An 18,854-nucleotide genomic window follows, 5' to 3' on the forward strand; every position below is an offset into this window, starting at 1 on the left:
TGAAACCCTGATTCCAAAACAAAACAAGATCATGATATACTTACTCAAAGACTGTCTAAGGTCTGCGATCACCAAGCTTTTCACTGACATTTCAGCACAATATCATAGTGAAAGTGTAAGAATACCAAATGAAACAGAAAATTCATTTTTAAATTCCAGTCACCTCACGTATATTGTAAACAGGCACCATGTCTCTCAGCACCTTCTCTATCTGTTTTTAGAGAGGTAAGGGGTAAAGTCAAGCAGTGGTGCATTTGCCTGTAACCTGGCACTTGCTTGATCAGCAGGAGGGGCAGGACTTCAAGGTCACTCCAGCTACCAAGGGAATTTGAAGACAGCCTGAGCTACATGACATCCTGTCTTTAAAAAACTGGGGCCAGGCAGTGGTGGTGCACACGCCTTTAATCCCAGCACTTGGGAGGCAGAGGCAGGTGGATTTCTGAGTTTGAGGCCAGCCTGGTCTACAAAGTGAATTCCAGGACAGCCAGGGCTACACAGAGAAACCCTGTCTTGAAAAATCAAGAAAAACAAGCAAACAAACAAACAAAAACAAAAAACAAAAAAACCCAAAACTGGGGGCAGGGTAGCTAGCTGGGTGTAGTGGTGTTTAACTGTAGTCCTAAGTTGTTTAGGAAGCTGAAGCAGTAAGGTTGCTTGAGTGGAGTTTGAGGCCAGCCTGTGTAACAGCATGATCCTATCGCAAAGATAAATAAGTAACAAAGTTGGGGACTGCAAAGTTGGGTCAGCAGTTGGGAGGACATGTGTGCTCTTGTAGGGGACCTGGGTTTGGTTCCTAACACCCACATGGTGACACAACCATCTATAATTCCAGTTGCAGGGGATTCCACATCTTCTTCGGACATCTGCAGACACTAAGTATGCATGTGCGGCTCAAACACATTAAGAAACAAACAGTTGGCTGTAGTGGGCCGCAAGCATGAAACTCCAGTTAGCAGTGTCCCTTCCTCAGGCTGCAGAATACTCTTCTAAAGTGAAGGGAAGGCTGCTTGGGTGCTGACTAATTTCCACTTACCTTTGCCTTCCTGCCTTTTCTCTGGACATCTGCAGGATGACTGTCCAAACAGCATTCAGCTTGGTGAGTTTATCTTACACAAACTACCCCCCAAAAAATAGAAATATAGTAACTGAAGGGAGTGTAAAGTCTGATATTTTTACAATTAAAATAATTTCAGGTCAGAGCATATTTCATGTTGAGATATTTCACAATGTGGATAAAATTATTTTCTTCTGTTTTTTGAGACAGGGTCTCACTATGTAGCTCTGGCTGCTTACAACTTGCTATATAAACCATGATAGCTTTAAAGTTATGGCAATCCTCCTGCCTCTGTCTTCAAGTGCAATTCCAAGCTCCTGTCATCATGCTTGGCTAAGATTACTCAAGGAGGGAAGAGGTAAGAGCTATTCCCTTAATCTTTAAAGTTATAAACAGGTGATATCAAAATGCTCCACCAATGAGTCTACCGTATGGGGTACCCACTGTGCAGAGTGCAGACATAGGAAGCCAACACAGATGTAGTTCTGAGGTGGCTCTGTGGGTGGGCATACCTGAGTAAATGCCTAGCAATGGTGGATCTGTCCACAGTGACTCTGGAAGATGGAAGCACCACAGGGTCAGACATCAGTGTGCTCATGATGGGATCCAGGAACTCATCACAGGCATCTGCATATGTCTCCTCCTCTTGTTGTTGGAGGTCTGCAAGAGACTGAGGCAACCATAGCTTGTTTCTAAAGTGAGCTCACTGTGCAGCTCTCAGACTGCTTAGTAACTACTACACCTTAATCTTGGTCATCAATAACCCTCCCAGTGAGGCAGATCACTTTGTCTTTTTTCCTTCCTTCCTTCCTTTTTTTTTTTTTTTTAAAAAGGTCTATTATATCTAAGTACACTGTAGTTGTCCTCAGACACACCAGAAGAGGGCGGCAAATCTCGTCACAAATGGTTGTGAGCCACCATGTGGTTTCTGGGACTTGAACTTGGGACCTTTGGAAGAGCAGTCAGTGCTCTTAACCAATGAGCTATCCCACCAGCCCCTCTTTTTTCCTTTCTTTTCTTTCTTTCTTTCCTTTTTTTCTTTTTTTAGTTTTTTTTTTTTTTTTTTTTTTGGTTTTTTGAGACAGGATTTTTCTGTGTAACCCTAGCTGTCCTGGAACTCACTTTGTAGACCAGGCTGGCCTTGAACTCAGAAATCCACCTGCCTCTGCCTCCCAAGTGCTGGGATTAAAGGCATGGCCACCACTGCCCGGCCACTTTGTCTTTTTAAAGATAAGCCCATGACCACGCTGTAGAGCTCAGCTGCTGGGCATCATGGCTGAAGGGAATGTCTTTAAGCATTCTGGTGTGACTGCTGGCATTTGAAAGGGGAAAGGGTGGGAGGGCTGTTAGTCGAATAATCACATAGCCTGTGCCTGCAAACAGTTTCTGATAAATACAAGCAGGTTATACATTTAAAGGGCTCTGACATTTGACTCTGGTATACTTCCTTACAGCTTGATCTGGCTAAGCTGTAGGCCAACCATAAGCTCAGCTCAATAAAAACAAAAAACAAACTCAGCCTGGCAGTGGTGGCACATACCAGCACTTGGGAGTCAGAGGCAGGCAGATCTCTGTGGTCAAGGCCAGCCTGGTCTACAGAGTGAGTCCAGGACAGCCAAGGCTACACAAAAAATCCTGTAAGAAGAAATTCACTGAGGAACAACTGACAGCTGTAAAGAAGGTATTGATCTTTTTCTTTTTTTGTTTTGTTTTGTTTTTGGAGCTGTTTTGTGTGTGTGTGTGTGTGTGTGTGTGTGTGTGTGTAGCCCTGGCTGACCCTGGAACTCAAGAGATCTTCCTGCCTCTGCATTCCAAGGGCTGGGAGTAAAGGTGTGTGCCACTACTGCCCAGCCTGGAAGGTTTTTTTATTAGACGTCTGTGCCGTGTATTTTTTCTTTCCACCACTCCTAATGGAATTTTTCCATTGTCCAACTGGAGGGATTAGCTGAGCACAACTGAGTATTTTAATCTCTAAAATGCATTCAGTATAAACCAACCATCAGTAGAAATGTAAGGAACAGAGAAAAGCCATAGGAACCAGTGTCTGTAAGATACTCGTCATTGCTCAGTTTTTACTTATTTTGAGTTAGGAACTCATTATGTTGCCCACGCTAGTCTTGAACTTGGAATCCTCTTGCCTCAGCTGGGTGAGTGCAAGGTTATGGCTGTGTACCAGCAAGCCTTGCCCTTCCTCCTGAATTTTATTCCATAAAGTTCTTTTGCATTTACACTAGGTTTTCAAATCTTTCATAACACTGGGACATAAAAGTTAATCTAAAGAAAGCCTTCATAAGGAAGGAGTTACAGAAACAAAGTTTGGAGCTGAGACGAAAAGATGGATGATGAGATGAGACGAAAAGAAAGCCTTCACAAATACACATTCTTTTCACCTGGTAGAAACATCTTCAATTATTCTTCCTAGGCAGGGGTAACATTTAATAAGATGGCTGCTCTAGTCATTGACTGACCAAGAGGAAGTGTCTGTTTCTAATGCCTCTAGGCAGTACCCCTTGCTCCTGGAAATGGGGCAGAAGCAGCAGAGTTGAAGTGACTGTGTGGCATTTCTTTTTTTTTTTTTTTTTTTCTTTTCTTTTTTTTTTGAGACAGGGTTTCTCTGTGTAGCCCTGGCTGTCCTGGAACTCACTCTGTAGACCAGGCTGGCCTCGAACTCAGAAATCCACCTGCCTCTGCCTCCGGAGTGCTGGGATTAAAGGCTGCTCGGCGTCTCTGTGGCGTTTCTTACTGAATATCTGAGAAAACAAGCTGTCCTCTTCCTCACCTTGATTCTCTCTGCCAAGTTACTGAAAGCCACGATCATATTCCCAGGCTTATTGATTTTCTTCAGGACTCGGACTGTCTGTGCAAAGAGAGTCGGAGAATAGGAACGTCCGTCTTTGGGCACAGTGGCACAGAAGTTCTCCTCATCCCTGAAAGGTCAGTGTTAGAAAGAAACTGAGCATCAGACCACAGTCAATGTGCAGATAGCAGATGGGCTACAGACAATCATCCCAGCACTTCCAAGCCACCAGTGCGCTTGTGAACTATGTGTATCTCTCTGTGGGGTGTGTGTGTGTGTGTGTATGCACATGCATAAGTATGTCTGTATATGTGTGAAGGGCAGAGATCAACGCTGGGTGTCTTCCTCAGTTACTCTCAAGACTTTGTGTTTGAGACATGGTCTCTCACTGATCCTAGAATTCATCAGTTTTGTGAGGCTGAATGTCCAGTATACTTCAGGAATCTTACTGGTTTTTGCTGTCCCAGTACTGGGATTACTGTCCATGCTACCCCATGTAGCTTTTTAGGTGGGTCCTAGGGATCTGAACTCAGACAGACACTCATGTCTGGGTGGCAAGCATTTTACTAACTGAGCCATCTCCCTGCTTTGACATCTAATTTCCTTTCTTTCTTTGGCTAGCATTAAACTCAGAGATCCACATGCCTTTGGCTCCCAAATACTGGGACTAAAGGCATACAGTATCACATCTAATTTTCTGTACTATAAAGTATTCCATGGCCATAAAAATATTTCCACAAACAGTAGTATAACCAGTAATATTTATCTTTGCACAGCTCAAGGCAGAATGTTGGAAATACTGAACAATGTCCAATGGGCCAGATAAAATCTATTTAGAACTATGGAGGAGTCCTTCATCTATCAGCTAGAAATGAGCCTGCCTTCCCCCACTATTTTCACACAAGACCTAACCAGTTATTCTGCTATCAAAATACTAGCATCCCCATGGCTTTCTCAACACCAATCTCAAATACCCAAGATTTAAGTAGATAGTGCAGATGTCTGATACGAGCTGCTGAGGTTTGAAGTCAAATTCACTGAAGTCCTTGACTTTGAGGGCACCCATCTTGGGGCCCACCAGGTGCTGCAGGAAGTAGTTGAGCATGGAGATGATGCGCTCGGCCAGGAACGGATGCACGAACAGCGACTTGATCTCTGGAAGAAAGCCAGAGTCTTAAAGCTCAACACAACTCTAATTTTCTCCTTACATCTCATTTTATTGGAGACCTTTGAGGATTTTTAATTACATAATGCATTTTCAGTAAAAAAAAAAAAAATACAGACAAACAAAAACCAAAAACCAAATAAACAAAAAGGAAAGAAAAGCTACTACCAGCCGGGTGGTGGTAGTAGCATACCTTTAATTCCAGCACTTGGGAGGCAGAGGCAGGCGGATTTCTGAGTTCGAGGCCAGCCTGGTCTACAGAGTGAGTTCCAGGACAGCCAGGGCTACACAGAGAAACCCTGTCTCGAAAAACAAACAAACAAACAAACGAAAAGCTACTACCCAGTCACAGACACTGTTAAAATATTTAAAAACTACATTATTGTGTGCACCTACATGTGTTACAGCAAGTGTATGTGGGTCAGAGGACAACTTATGGGAGTCAATTCTCTCCTGTCACCATGTGGGTCTCAGGGATCAAACCTAGGTTGCCAGACTAGGTGGCAAAGGCCTTTACCCACAAGTCCCACATTTGACTTGGACTTAAGACTTCGTTTTCATTTTCTTATCCTTCCCTACTTTCTATCTCTCTTTTTTTTCTGTTCCACTTCAATGGGAGTGTTCCTTGAGTTTTTTTTTTTAACCCTTTCACTAAATATTTAAAGTTTTAAAGTCACATTTTCAATATTTAAAATGTTTCTTCTGTCCTTTGTGGCTTTTGCTCTTGGTTTGTGGCCACCTTATCTTCTCTGATTTCTCTGAAGTGATAAAGTTTTTAAAAAGCTTTAAAAGTTTAAAAGTCAATTTCTGCATTTCTCATTAGATGGTTTCCTTTCACACCTGCTCTCTGGCTGCTCTAGCACACTAAATGTATTCATTGAATGCAAATTACTTATCCTCCTCCCTCCCTCATCTGTCATTATCTGCCACACCCTGGAACTATGTAGCTCAGGCTAGCCTGGGACTCAGAGTCCTCTGTCTTCATCTCCCAAGAGGATATCATACCATGCTTGGATTTATGTTTTTATAGCATGCGTGCATGTGCGCGCACAAACACACATACACCAAAACACAGAGTTAATGGCTATCTGGTCTTTACAGAGTTTTTTTGGGTAGTAGGGATTGTACTCAGTGTTTTTTTTGTTTGTTTGTTTTTTGGTTTTTCGAGACAGGGTTTCTCTGTGTAACAGCTCTGGCTGTCCTGGAACTCACTCTGTAGACCAAGCTGGCTGGTCTCAAACTCAGAAATCCGCCTGCCTCTGCCTCCCGAGTTCTGGGATTAAAGGCGTGCGCCACCACCGCCGGGCTGTACTCAGGGTTTTGTATATGCTCTGTATATGCTCTATCACTAATCTATACTCCCAGCATCTTCAGGAAACCAGCTTATATTTTTTGGCATGTCAATAATGAACACCATCATGTTTTTGAAGTTTCTCTGATTTTTTTTGGTCTCAGATGTAGAAGTTACAATCACCAGAGTCCAATTTTCTTTTGGACAGGGTCTCATGCATCCTAAGGTGTCCTGGACCTTTCTCTGTAGATGAGGATGTCCTGGAACTTCAGATCTCCCTGCCTCAGTCTCCAGAGTGCTGGCATTCCTGGTGTGGGCCACCATGCAGGCTTTCATGCAGGTGAGGCAAGCACTCTACAGACTGAGCTGCATCCTGTCGCAGATTCTACACTCTTAGTTTTGAGCTGGGCTGATCCCTCAGTGAAAGAGACCTTGATTTCTACATTTTGGGGGATGGCATGCCTTACGTTCTTACCTGATGTCAGGAAGGAAAGGGTACCAATTGTTTCATTGGACATGATGTTATGGAACCGTGCCAGCTGCCCAAACATCTGTAGACCTGCCTCTTTCTCTCGGCGGGCTTCTGGTGTCAGACTCTCCCATTCTCCTCGGTCTTTCTCAATCTGCTGAATCTTTATCTTGCTCAAATACTATGGAAACCAGAAATGTGATACACCAGATAAGAGAAATGCAACTGAAGGGCCAAGACATTTAAGAGGGCTTAATTAAAATCTAGTCATCTGGGTTTGGAAAGGAGGCTCAATGGTTACAAGCTCTTGCTGCTCTTGTAAAGGGCAAGGCTTGATTGCTAGCACCAACACTGTGGCTCACAACCACCTGTTAACTCCAGTTCCAGGGGATCTGATATCCTCTTTTGGCCTTTGTAGGCATTATATGTACCTACATAATTCAAACAAAACAATACAAACACAAAAAAAAAAATCCAGAGCTGGAGAAGTGGCTCAGAGTTTAAGAGCACTTGTTCTAGCACATGGCAGCTCACAAAAACCTATAACTCTAGCTTCAAGAAATACAATGAACTTTTTTAGCCTGCCCAAGTATCTGCATGCATGTAGTGTAGTTACATACATGGAACAAAACACTCACATACATAAATCTTAAAAAGCAAAAAACAAACCCAGTCAGCCAGCTGGGAAATTGAGACGATACGAAGCCTCTGTCAGTGCAGGGCTGACACTCAAGAACCCGGGGAAGAGCAGCGAGATGGCTCAGTGGGCTAAGGTACTTGTTACCAAAGTTGATGACCTGCAGTTGGCCCCAGAACCCTCATGGTGAAAGGAGAACACAGACTCCCCTAAGCTGTCCTCTGACCTCCTCACGTACACTGTAGCAAGTGGACACACAGAATGTAAAATTAAACTCTAAGGGACTTTGGGAAAGAGTAATAGTGTCCTCATTCAGCTTTGTCTTAGCTTGAGCAAACTGCTAGCTAACTGCCTGAGCTAGGATGGGATCCAGATGGAAAGGAGCATCAGTGGAGCAATGTGTGGAAGCCAAGCTAAAGCACCAGGATGACAGGAAAAGGAGTCCTTCCTAAAACATAAAACAACACGCAAGGTTCAAAACTAAAGTTCTACAAATATGCCTGCTCTCCAGAGGGAATCATAAATACTTAAAACCCTCACCTCTCATCACCTTACGGCTGCAGCAAATAATGATCTGCTTCACGCCCGGAATCATACTGTCCTCACTTAACAGAGATGTTTATAATAGGAATTGTTCTCACTTCCTCAGAGTGCAGGATTATGAAAAGAACAGGAGGTAGACCCCTCTCACAAAGCAAGCACAAGTTACTTAGTGGGTTATCCACGAGAGCTCTGACTGCCCGGTAGGCGACCTTCAAACTAACCTGCATCATCTTCCTGAGGCTCACTGCTGGTCACTCCGAGCTCCTGCCCTGCTGCAGGCCCAACGCACAGCACACAGCTAAGCCTGGACCAAAACCTATGCAACTTGGAGCTGAAACAATCCTTCCTTCCTTTAGGTGGTTTTTCTCAGGTACTCTATTGTAATAATGAAAGTCTCACAGTCACTGGCCACAATGAAGATCCTATAATTCTTTCCTGTATTGTTGGCCCATTGATACACCTTAGTTTGGCTTTATCACACTTAAAAAATATGTGTATGTCTGTGCACCACATGTCTGCAAGAGGTCAGAAGAGTGTCAGAACTAGAGTCACAGGTGTTTGTGAGAGGTCATTTAGGTGCTGGGCATTGAATCCAGGTTCTCTACAAAAGTCATAAGTGTTCTTAACCACTAAGGGATTTCTCCTGGGATCATCTTTTAAACTCTCATCCAAAGAACCACCCAAGTGCAACAGTGACCCATGATATAGTGAAATGATGAACCTAGAAAGCTGTGTACAAAGTGTTGGGCACACTATTATAACACATACACTGGTGGTGTGCAAGAATGTTCTAGAGCAAGGATTATTCTATTATAATTAAAAGGTCAAAACAATATATTCTTTGCCAGGTGTAGTGGTTCATGTTTGCAACCCTAAAGCTCTGGGAGGCTAAGGTGAAAGGATCCCTATGGGTTTGAGGTCAGCTGAGGATAAAGAGTGAGAGAGAACTTATTTAAGCAAACACACACCAACGAAATCAAACAAAACACAAACACTGCCACCACCACCCCACTGCCACCACCACCCCACTGCCACCAATGTTGATGGTCTGAAGCCTTTTTCATTGAGATCACTGCAAATGGTATAGGAACACACGCAATATTCCCTTTTTTACCTGTATAGCTTCATCCAAAAGGAAGATAGCATCATTCATTAACAGGTTAAGAAATCGGAGGAACAGTGGGGGATTCATAGCTTCTAAATTCTTAGAGGCATAGTCAGCCAAATCCTGTAAGTCCCAGCCCAAGAAGAAGATATTTTAGTGCAAAATCATGTACCAATGGTACTGAGGCTGACCTGAAGCAAATAGTACCATGAAAAACCCTCTTACCTTAATGCTCTCCCGATAGCAATCTGTCCCCCACATGTATCTTAGGATGGGATACATAGGGCGGCGGTAATTAAACTTCTGTTCAAATTGATGGGGGTCCCCTAAAGTAAGGTGAGAATGAGAAATCAGCTGAGGTGGTCTAATAGAGAACGAGCTCATGTGTGTGCATTTTTTACTCTGAATGTCAAGGCTGTTGCCAAGTCTTCCCTAGGAGCACCTCCAGCTCACACTCCTTGGGGTGTGTGGGATAAAACCCAAGCTGTAGCTACAACTATCTGCATATGATCATGTAAACAAAACAAGACCAGCCAACATTCCAACAGGCAGCACCAACTAGGTTCAGTGGCTTGTGGGCAAAAGAAGGAGCAGATGTGAATGGGGGAAGGGAAAGGGAACATGTTGAGAGTTTCCAGAGGAAGTAGGAAGGGGAGTTGGGGGTGGATATGATCAAACATTTTTTACACGCATGAAATTATTTTGTTTTGCTTTGTTTTTTGTTTTGTTTTGTTTTGAGAAACCCTGGCTGTCCTGGAACTTGCTATACAGACCAGGCTGTCAGAGCTTCACCTATGACTGCCTCGTGAGTATTGTTGGGATTAGAGTCGAGTGCCACCACACCTGGCTCCAGGAGGGTTTCCAATTAAGTCTTTTTGCCTCTGCCTCTTAGATGTTAAGATTACGCAGGAATGTGGTATCACTGTGCTTGGCTCTCCAAGCCTTTTCCAACCTTCACTTTTAGATTCATGGAATGTATTCCATTGCAATTCTCTGGCTGTATAGCCATACAGTGACATTGTCACCATGACTGCTGGGCAGCTTCTTAGGAGCAGGTTAGCACATACTATGTCAGTGACTCCTCATTCTGACTCATTTTATATGGGAGAAATCGAGACCCAGAGGTTAAGTAAGAGACAAAGGCAGAACAGAAATGTGGACAGCTAATAAAATGCTAAATGCCTCTTTAAATGTTAATTGTCCAAGTTACCAAATAGCAGAAATCTCCTTTAAAAAGACTCTTATGCATCTGCTTAACATGTCTTGACTACTAGCTCAGATAAAGCTCTGCTTAATTGAAACTCAGGTGATCAGGACAGAAGAGGGAGACAATGCTGTCTACTGGTACTCTTTTCTTTCTTTCTTTTTTATTTTAATGTATACATATGTTGTGGGTATGTGTTCATACATGTTTGTGTGTGGGCTTGCACATGTACACTCACATGGAGGCTGAAAGTCTACACCAAGTGCCTTCTTCAAATGTTCTCTCTTTTGTTGTTATTTGTTTGGGACAGGGTTTCTCTGTGTAGCTCTGGCTGTCCTGGAACTCACTCAAGAGATGAGACTGGCCCTAAACTCAGAGAAATCCTCCTGCCTCTGCCACTACCACCTTGCTTCCACTTTATGTTTCAGAGACAGTCTCTCATTAAAGCAGAAGTCAATGATTTGCCTGGACTGTTGACCATAGATTCCTAGGCACCGTTCTTGTCTCTGCCTCCCTAGAACTGAATTAGGGGTAGGCATTGCTGCACCTGGCTTTTTAAAACCTGAATTTTAAGGTTCCATCTCAGGTCCTCATGCTTGCCTTTCCAGAATGTATGCAGGTGGGATGTTTTTTGTTCTAGTTGTTGTTTGTATTTTGTGAGACAGAGCTGGTTTTAGCACTTTTAGGTGTATGATATATACAAACAAAACATTTTTAGCATCTATATTCTTACATATAAAGTGAAAACAATACAGATAAACAAGTTTAGTGACATAGTAAAAATAAAGCCCCCACCATTAAGCCTGGCACACAGTGAGTACTCAAGTAATGCTGGTTGGAGTTTCTGTGACACTCGACAGTGACCAAGCTGTGAAACTCTTAGTTCTCAGCTCTAGAGCAGGCTGCGTGACTCTTTTACCTGTAAATTCAATGTCCACAAAAACCTTGATCAAAGCTTCTGCAAGTTGGGGAGCGTATGGAAAGTTGCAGAACACACGTTTCCGGTGGAACACACTGGACACCAAGGGGCTTGGGGTCTGGTCTAGGTGAGGCATCACTGCTTCTAACACCTCTGCTAGTTTGGCCCTCAGGTGAGGATTCTTCATTCTGCAGAGGGCAGAAAGCATGATGAGCAGGAAGACATAACTCCCCGATGTGATTCTACTCTACATGAGGAGCTAAATATAGAATAGTCACACTATAGTAAAGTCAGTACTCCAGTGCAGGAGATACCATGTAACATGTTTTGAGATGGTTTTATTACATAGTCCTGGCTCTCCTAGAACTCCCTATGCAGACCAGGCTGGCTTTGAATCTGCAGCATTCTTCCTGTCTCTGCCTCCTGAGTGCTGGAATTATAGATGTACACTACTATGCCTGTCTTCTTAACTCTCGAGAGGACAGCTAACCATGTATGAGGGAGTACTTTAGTTCCCATGGAATGCTTAGGACATTCAATTTTCTCTATAAAAAGGCACTAGTTACTATGTACTCTTCTCTGACAGGTTCATTTTGAATAAACTTGCCTTCCTACACTTTCTGAATGCAAATAATTAGGTTATAATTATCTGATAGCTCCATGATCCCTGTCCTATGAGTCTAATCAATGCCTGTTGGCTTGTGGCCAACTTCCCCTTAGGTCTGCTCAGCTCAGTGAAGTGTTGGCTTCTCATTGATATGTATGGCAGAATTGTGGACTTTCATTTTGCAGCAAATGTGCCCTTTTGTGCATAAAAATTGTTTCCTTTAGCCCCCACACATAACACCCTCCACTCCCCCCCACCCAAAAGCAAATTTAAAAACCATAGTACATCGTAAACATAGTCAAACCACCAGGCTAGAAGTAACATAAACCCAGGTTTACTGCTTACCCAACTCCGGCTGCAGGAACAAGCTTTGGTTGACATAATTAGTAAAAGTTCAGCATCTGTCAGCCACTGGTCCAGCTTCTGGTATTCTGGTTAACTATTTTAACCAGGGACCAGCAATGGAATCCTATTAGGTACCTTATATGCAGGTTCAAATTCTGTGAGCAAAGTCCTCTGCTTATTAAACCTCACCACAGCAGGCAGAATGTTTGTGGCTCTAGCCAGTGACTGGGGCAAGCGTCCCGCACATCACCTTTCTATGCTTCCAGTGAAAATGGTGATAAAATGAAGGACATGCTCCAGGGAGTCTGCTGACGTCTCCAAGATGTCCTCAGCAAAGCGTCGGAGGAAAATGAGGAAATCACCCAAGTTATCTGCAAAAAATTCTGAAAAAGATTCACTGGAATTAGCCAAACATCTGTTCATTTGTCTCAATCCCAGTACCTCCTTCACATAAATTAACAAAGGTTAAAAAAAGTCTAACTCTTTTATGTACCAGGGATGGTGATAAGCCAGTAGGATCTCTTACATGCGTATCAAGCTCTGTTCTTATCTGAGGAAGTGCATGGACAGCAGTGACACAGAACTCTTTTTTTTTTTTTGAATATTGACTCTTGCCTTTTTTTCTTTTTTTTTTTTTTTTTTAGATTTATTTATTTATATGTAAGTACACTGTAGCTGTCTTCAGACACTCCAGAAGAGGGCGCCAGATCTCGTTACGGATGGTTGTGAGCCACCATGTGGTTGCTGGGATTTGAACTCTAGACCTTCGGAAGAGCAGTTGGGTGCTCTTACCCACTGAGCCATCTCACCAGCCTGACACAGAACTCTTTACACTAGCACTGTGTGCCTCCATAGGTTGGCCACAGTTTAAGCCACCCTTTAGGTGTGGCTAGTCACACTAGGTGACTGCAGTAAGGACCTCCAGGATGGTCCTCTAACTGCTCTCCCTTTTGGCACTCAGATCTTTGCAAAGTCTCTTTCTGCATCATTCTAGACTAGGAAGACCCCTGCTGTATGCAGCGGAGGACATCATCATTCTAGACTGGGACATACCCGGGTGTATGCAGTAGAGACATCATTTTCAAGGTTAGTTGAGAGAGTTTGCAGTTTTCATTTTGGTCACCTGTGCTGCCACATCGTGAGTGGCAGGCACTAAGAGATGTGTTAGGCTATTGGCAAGCAGCTGAGGCCTGTTGACAACTAGTCAACTGGGCTTGTAAGTAGATCCTCGAGCCCTTGTTGAGTCCTCAGAATCCTATGGCTCTGACCGACAGCTTGACCATAACCTCATTAGTACTCTGAGATAGAATCACATGGCCAAATGCTCCAGGGTTTCTGACGCAGAGGACTGCGTGAGATAGTGTTTGCTGTTTTAAGCTGCTGTGTGTGGGGAGTAACTTGTTACATAGCAATACGAGACCAGCACAGTGTTCAAGAACATTTAATCTGATTAGTGAACAACATCTACTGACCCCTCACTGACATACATACACACAATTTCCCTTCTGAGTTAGTAAGAGGGGATTTTTTTTCCTAAAAAAACCCAAAACCCTCAGGGAGAGTTAGACAGGCAGTTGAATCTTTGAAAGTCAAACAATATTAACAACAGACACTAAGAGCTGTGAAAACCCTGACTGCAGTTCATCTCTGGCAGGCTGTTTTCTGACAGTCCCAGTATCAGGGACACAAAGCTGGAGAAGCAACTACTGGGACCCCATAATTTGGCCAGGAGATTCTTGTAAGTTTGAGTAGCTTCTCTAAAAACAATGAAATGATAACTAAGGAAGGCTATTTTGAGAATTAAGCTTCCAAGGTGACCCAGTTAAACTTAGGTGGCTATTAATAGGATGTTTCCAAGGGACAGGCTGCTTACCTGGCACATAAGCCAAAGAGCTGTAGCCATCTGGCAAAGGGAAACTTAGCTCTATTGGCTGGGAGCCCTCATTGCCTATGGCCAGTTGAACCAGCAGAACAGCCATGGACACCTGCAAATTCAGGCAGTTTTGCAGCATCTGGGGTTCAGTCATAGCAGTCTTGGTAGAGAGATAGATGGTCATCAGGCGTTCGAACTGCTCTCGGAGATTGTCAGCAGCAGGGCTAGAACTCTGCTGAGCATCCCGCCAGGCAACCTGCAGCCGATGCAGATTTTGGTTGATTTTTACCATCTGATCATGCAACCTGCCCCCAAGAAAGCAGAAGAGACTAGGTCAGGGAGGCCCATGTGGGGGCAGTGTAGTATAGACCACACTGAAAAGCAAATCCTTGTTTGTTTTTTCTAGTGTTCTATACTTGTAGAAAGTTGCAGGGTCAATGACACAGAAGGTACCCACAAAAGTTACCAGCTGGCCAGACGCGAGGTGCACTGTTCTCAGAAAACGTTACCACGTGCACAACAAATCTGCAGCTAATTATGGGGAGTCAGTGGCCGCTCACAGGAGCAGGGTGCAGAGTGCGTGGTTATTATGGAAAACAGACATTTCAATGATGCAGAGTATGAGCAGCCCAGTACAAGCTTTAGAGTGCACTGGTGGGGTCAGAGGATAATCTGTGCACAGTGAGAAAACTAAGCAGGTGAAAAAGACTTGATTCTAACAACCACACCTAAAGCAGCCACCATGAGGCACACAACCTAAGAGCAGCGTCCAGCCTTCTGAAGAATAAGATAATTATTCTTCACAAAATTTCACTCTAATATTGAAAAGAAGACCTAGAACTAAAAGCTACTGATAACTGGTTCTACATGTACAATCCTAAATCACTCCCTTGGATCTTGCAGACAGCTACTAGGGTGACAGTAGGAAACTAGATGCCAGGCATTCCTAGATCTGAATTTAGATTGTTGAGCAGATCAAGCACATGTTGAACTTCTGTGACATTTAAAATGTCAACAACGGTAGAAACACTGTCTAATAAAGACATTTTCATCCCCCTCCCCCATGAATTTTCTGCTGGAGGAGTTAAAAAAAAAAAAAAAAAAAAAAAAAAAAAAAAAAAAAAAAAAACCAAAACCTTACATTAAAGTATCCTGAGAATGCATTAAAAAAAAATTAGTATTTCAGGCCAGGCATGTGATACACATTGTTAATCTCAGCACTCAAGAGGTAGAGGCAGCCTGGTCTACAGAGTGAGTTCCAGGATAGCCAAAGCTACACAGAGAAACCCTGTCTTGAACAAACAAACAAACAAAAAACTATAAGTATTCCTGGGTCTGGGGCGATGGCTCAACTGATAAACTGCTTGCATATGCGAGCAAGGGGGCCTGTGTTTAGATCCCCAGCACCCATGTAAAACACGAGTGTGTTGGTGTGCTCCTACAGTCCTAATGCCATGTAAACACGAGTGTGCTGGTGTGCCCTGCGGTCCTAATGCTGGGACACAGAAACAGGAGGATCCTGGAGTCTTGCTCAATCAGTGAGCTCCAGGTTCAGTGAAAGATCCTCTCTCAAAAGATACGGTGGGGGATCATCTGAGAAAGCCACCTGACCCCAATCTCTGGCTTCGAAATCACACCTGAGCATGGGTGCCCTGTTCCTACCAATTAAAAAAAAACCCAGTATTCATAATACTCTTTCTACAGATGAGACGTAGGAGTTATTTCTCCTCCTTATCCTGGAAATCATTTTCTGCTCAACAAAGGGGAAAACTGTGGAGTGGCATATGGCTGGTTTGCTAGAAATGGACACTTCCGGACGTCTACACAAGCTCTCAGCCTTCTTGTCTTTAGAAGCAGTCCTCTCAGGTCTGCAGCTCCTATGTGCTCGGATTGTCTATCTGGAGTCCCTTACACCAGTCTCTCAACTTGTGAAAGTTTTGTCTCTTTGGACATCAGAAATAATAACCCAATGGTAAAGAGTGAAATGTAAAATGACAGTAATTAGATTTTCCTAGATAATAACAAAACGGCAGGGATTGAAAAGTTGGCAAAATGTGGAGAAAATATTAGTACAATGTTAATTTTAAAGAGAGATTAAAAAAAAAAAACCTGTAAGTAAACTGTACAAAGTGGACTCAGGTAAATTTAAACCAGTGCATGTGACTTTCCCTGTGCCATCCTAACAGGGCTCTTCAGACTCACTGCCCACCTTCAAGCTGTCAACACAACTAACGGGTCCGTTCTTTTCCAAGACATCAAAGGAGTTACCTGTGAAATCCCAAGTACAAGGTATACTCTGTCAGGGCCAGGTTCTCCGTCACAAGGTTGTAGCTCTGGGGGAACATTGGCTCCTGCACAGCTGGGATCAGACAGGTCTCCTTGTCCAAACCTTGAAGAAGCAAAAGGAATGGTGATGTACTGCTCTCCGCAGACATCAGTCTTGGCCTCCACTCTCCCTCAGCCTCCATACTGCTACAATGATATCTTCCTTGTAACATATCTCCAATGACTTCCTTGTCTAAAAACACTTTCTGGCCTCCTGATATCTACAGAAACAGTTAAATCTCTTTTGCTGAACCAATGAAATCAGCAAAAAACCTAAAATGAGTGATAATACTATGTACTTTCCAAGTGGTAGGCAATGGGGCATTTTCCTCTTTCATTCATTCATTCATTCATTCATTCGAGACAGGGTTTCTGTGTAGCTCTGGTTTTCAAGGAACTTGCTCTGTCAACCAGGCAGGCCTCAAACTCTCAAAGATTCACCTGCCTCTGTGTCTTGATGGCTGAGATTAAAGGCATGGGCTACTATCACTTGGCTATGTCAACTTTTTTCAGTGTTTAAGATAAATTATCTTTGTGCAGATATTGGTTTTGTTAATTTATAAGAGGCTAAAAAAATGCCCCAAAACCTAGAAGGAAATCAATCAAAACCAACAAGAGATTTGTTCTGAGTGACAGATCAGGGCCCATTCCTTTTCACTTCTCCATATTCACGTTTTCTCCAGTCTGGTGCCAGCTTTCTTCCTCCCACCCCACACTCTTCACAGCCCAATCCCGTCCCTTGCTCTAACTACAAGGAACTTCTCACTATTCCTCAATCAATTCTTTCCATAGATTTTTTTTTTTCTAGATAGCCTCAAACTCCAAGACCACCTGCCTCTGCCTGTCAAGTAAGTGCACGCTGCTGCTTCCACAGGCTGCCACCTCTACATCCGCTAGTCTCTACACTCCTGCTCCTTTGCCTGGTAAACTCTGACTTGTCTGTTGAGACATGAAGACAACAGCTCTGCAGAACTGGTTGTTCAACCATACTGCTGTTTCTACTTGGATAACCTACCCGTCTGCCCTCTTCTGGAACCTCTGAGTTCAAGAAGGACAGCAGCTGTATCTGACTGCACTTTATAAAAGACGAGGAAATGAAGATCCAAGGTTGCCAGAATCAGACAGAAGGTCTCAACAAGGCCTAGCATTTAAAAGGTAACAGGTGCTGTTTTTCAAAATTCCATGTTATTTAACTTGTTCTCATCTGTTTTGAACAAGGGGCACTTTCTCAAAGGCCAAGGGAGCAAATGCTTCAGAGGTGAGACACACTCACTGTTTTGAAGAGCCCAGTTCCCCACCTACCTCTCATATGCACATTCTTAATTTTTCGTTCTTCATCATTCAAGTCCTTGAGGACACAGTACGTGGGGTTAAAGGTGAGGAGCCGGGAGGATCTGGGCTTGCAGAATGGCTGGCACAGCTTCAGGAGGGCAGCACCCAGATTCAGAAAGAAGGCATCCGAGGCATACATTTGGAAGAAGATTTCGGGCATCTGATTGGCCCAGATCTTGGTGCGGCCTGCATTTGCATGCAAACAGTTTCCAAGCCAGAACAAGATACAGTGCTTGGTTTCTGGAGAGAGCTGGAGCAAGTTCTTCAGCATCTGGTAGATCTTTTCATGGAACTGAGCCATGAACTGTTTAGCCAGAAAACACAACCACAGAACATTCCAATTTCACAATCCTGGTATTTTCTTTTTTACTCCTAAGCCCCAGCAAATACAGGTTTTTAAATAAATGCTAATCTTAACCTTTCCCTTTTCCCCCTTTGTACCTTATTTTCTGATTCTGATATATGTTTATTTACATGTCATAGATATTATATGTATTACTGGATACTGAGGAGACATTTTCTGGTCAGCTGCCAAATTGCACAGATTTAATAGGTTTCACAGTAGGGATTTTTGGTACAGTGTTAGGTGATAAATCCTTTGGCTCAGTTTTTCAAATGGTTGTCATAGCATTACTCACCTCTACCACTGTAGTATGACACTGAGCCATAAATGGAACAGATAGACATAGCTATAGTCAGTAAGTGTTTTTAGTTTTTATATTACATTTATTCAGTGTCAGTGTAGTTGTATGTGGGAGTAACACGCTAGGAAGCATGTATGAGCACGTATGGGAGCAGATTCTCTGCTGTGTGGCCCTGGGGAACAGCCTTGAGGCAGCAGACTGGATGATAAGATCTTTACTCACTGAGCCAGCTCCATGGGCCCAGTAAATCCTTCTTTATAAGAAACAAACACACACCAAGGGCAGTTAGTTTGGCCACTGTTGTAGTCTGCTAAACACCTGCTTGACAGCACCGTGATGACTTAACAGTAACGGGACACTTAACTGTGCCCTGTTTGGCCATCTATGCCTCTTCATCAGACTACTGCTAAATTCTGTTAAGAGGCCTATGCATAAAGGGGAGGAAAGGGAAGATTTATAAGATAGATGGCTCTAGTCATAAGGATTATGAGCTGAGTGACAACAGTGTCTTGGCGAGAAGGGCAAGGACTGAAGGGGTGTGCAG

The 18,854-nt window shown here is 43.4% G+C and overlaps 1 protein-coding gene across 5 annotated transcripts in view; it reads right to left on the reverse strand.

Annotated features, from left to right (window-relative positions):
- Nucleotides 1-18,854, reverse strand: part of Ube4a (ubiquitination factor E4A) — a 42,307-nt gene that overhangs the window by 4,868 nt on the left and 18,585 nt on the right. For all 5 annotated transcript variants that reach the window (XM_021171814.2, XM_021171813.2, XM_021171812.2 and 2 more), the window contains exons 10-20: nucleotides 17,637-17,970; nucleotides 16,278-16,398; nucleotides 14,010-14,314; nucleotides 12,387-12,519; nucleotides 11,185-11,372; nucleotides 9,287-9,387; nucleotides 9,071-9,184; nucleotides 6,783-6,957; nucleotides 4,826-5,006; nucleotides 3,834-3,981; nucleotides 1,567-1,724 (exon numbers count right to left, since the gene is read on the reverse strand). In XM_021171814.2, the coding sequence (XP_021027473.1) occupies nucleotides 1,567-1,724; nucleotides 3,834-3,981; nucleotides 4,826-5,006; nucleotides 6,783-6,957; nucleotides 9,071-9,184; nucleotides 9,287-9,387; nucleotides 11,185-11,372; nucleotides 12,387-12,519; nucleotides 14,010-14,314; nucleotides 16,278-16,398; nucleotides 17,637-17,970 (1,958 nt within the window). The remainder of the gene's footprint in view (nucleotides 1-1,566; nucleotides 1,725-3,833; nucleotides 3,982-4,825; nucleotides 5,007-6,782; nucleotides 6,958-9,070; nucleotides 9,185-9,286; nucleotides 9,388-11,184; nucleotides 11,373-12,386; nucleotides 12,520-14,009; nucleotides 14,315-16,277; nucleotides 16,399-17,636; nucleotides 17,971-18,854) is intronic.

Source organism: Mus caroli, unplaced genomic scaffold (genome assembly GCF_978045245.1).
Source record: "Mus caroli unplaced genomic scaffold, Mus_caroli_1 scaffold_11, whole genome shotgun sequence".
Lineage (NCBI taxonomy): Eukaryota > Metazoa > Chordata > Mammalia > Rodentia > Muridae > Mus > Mus caroli.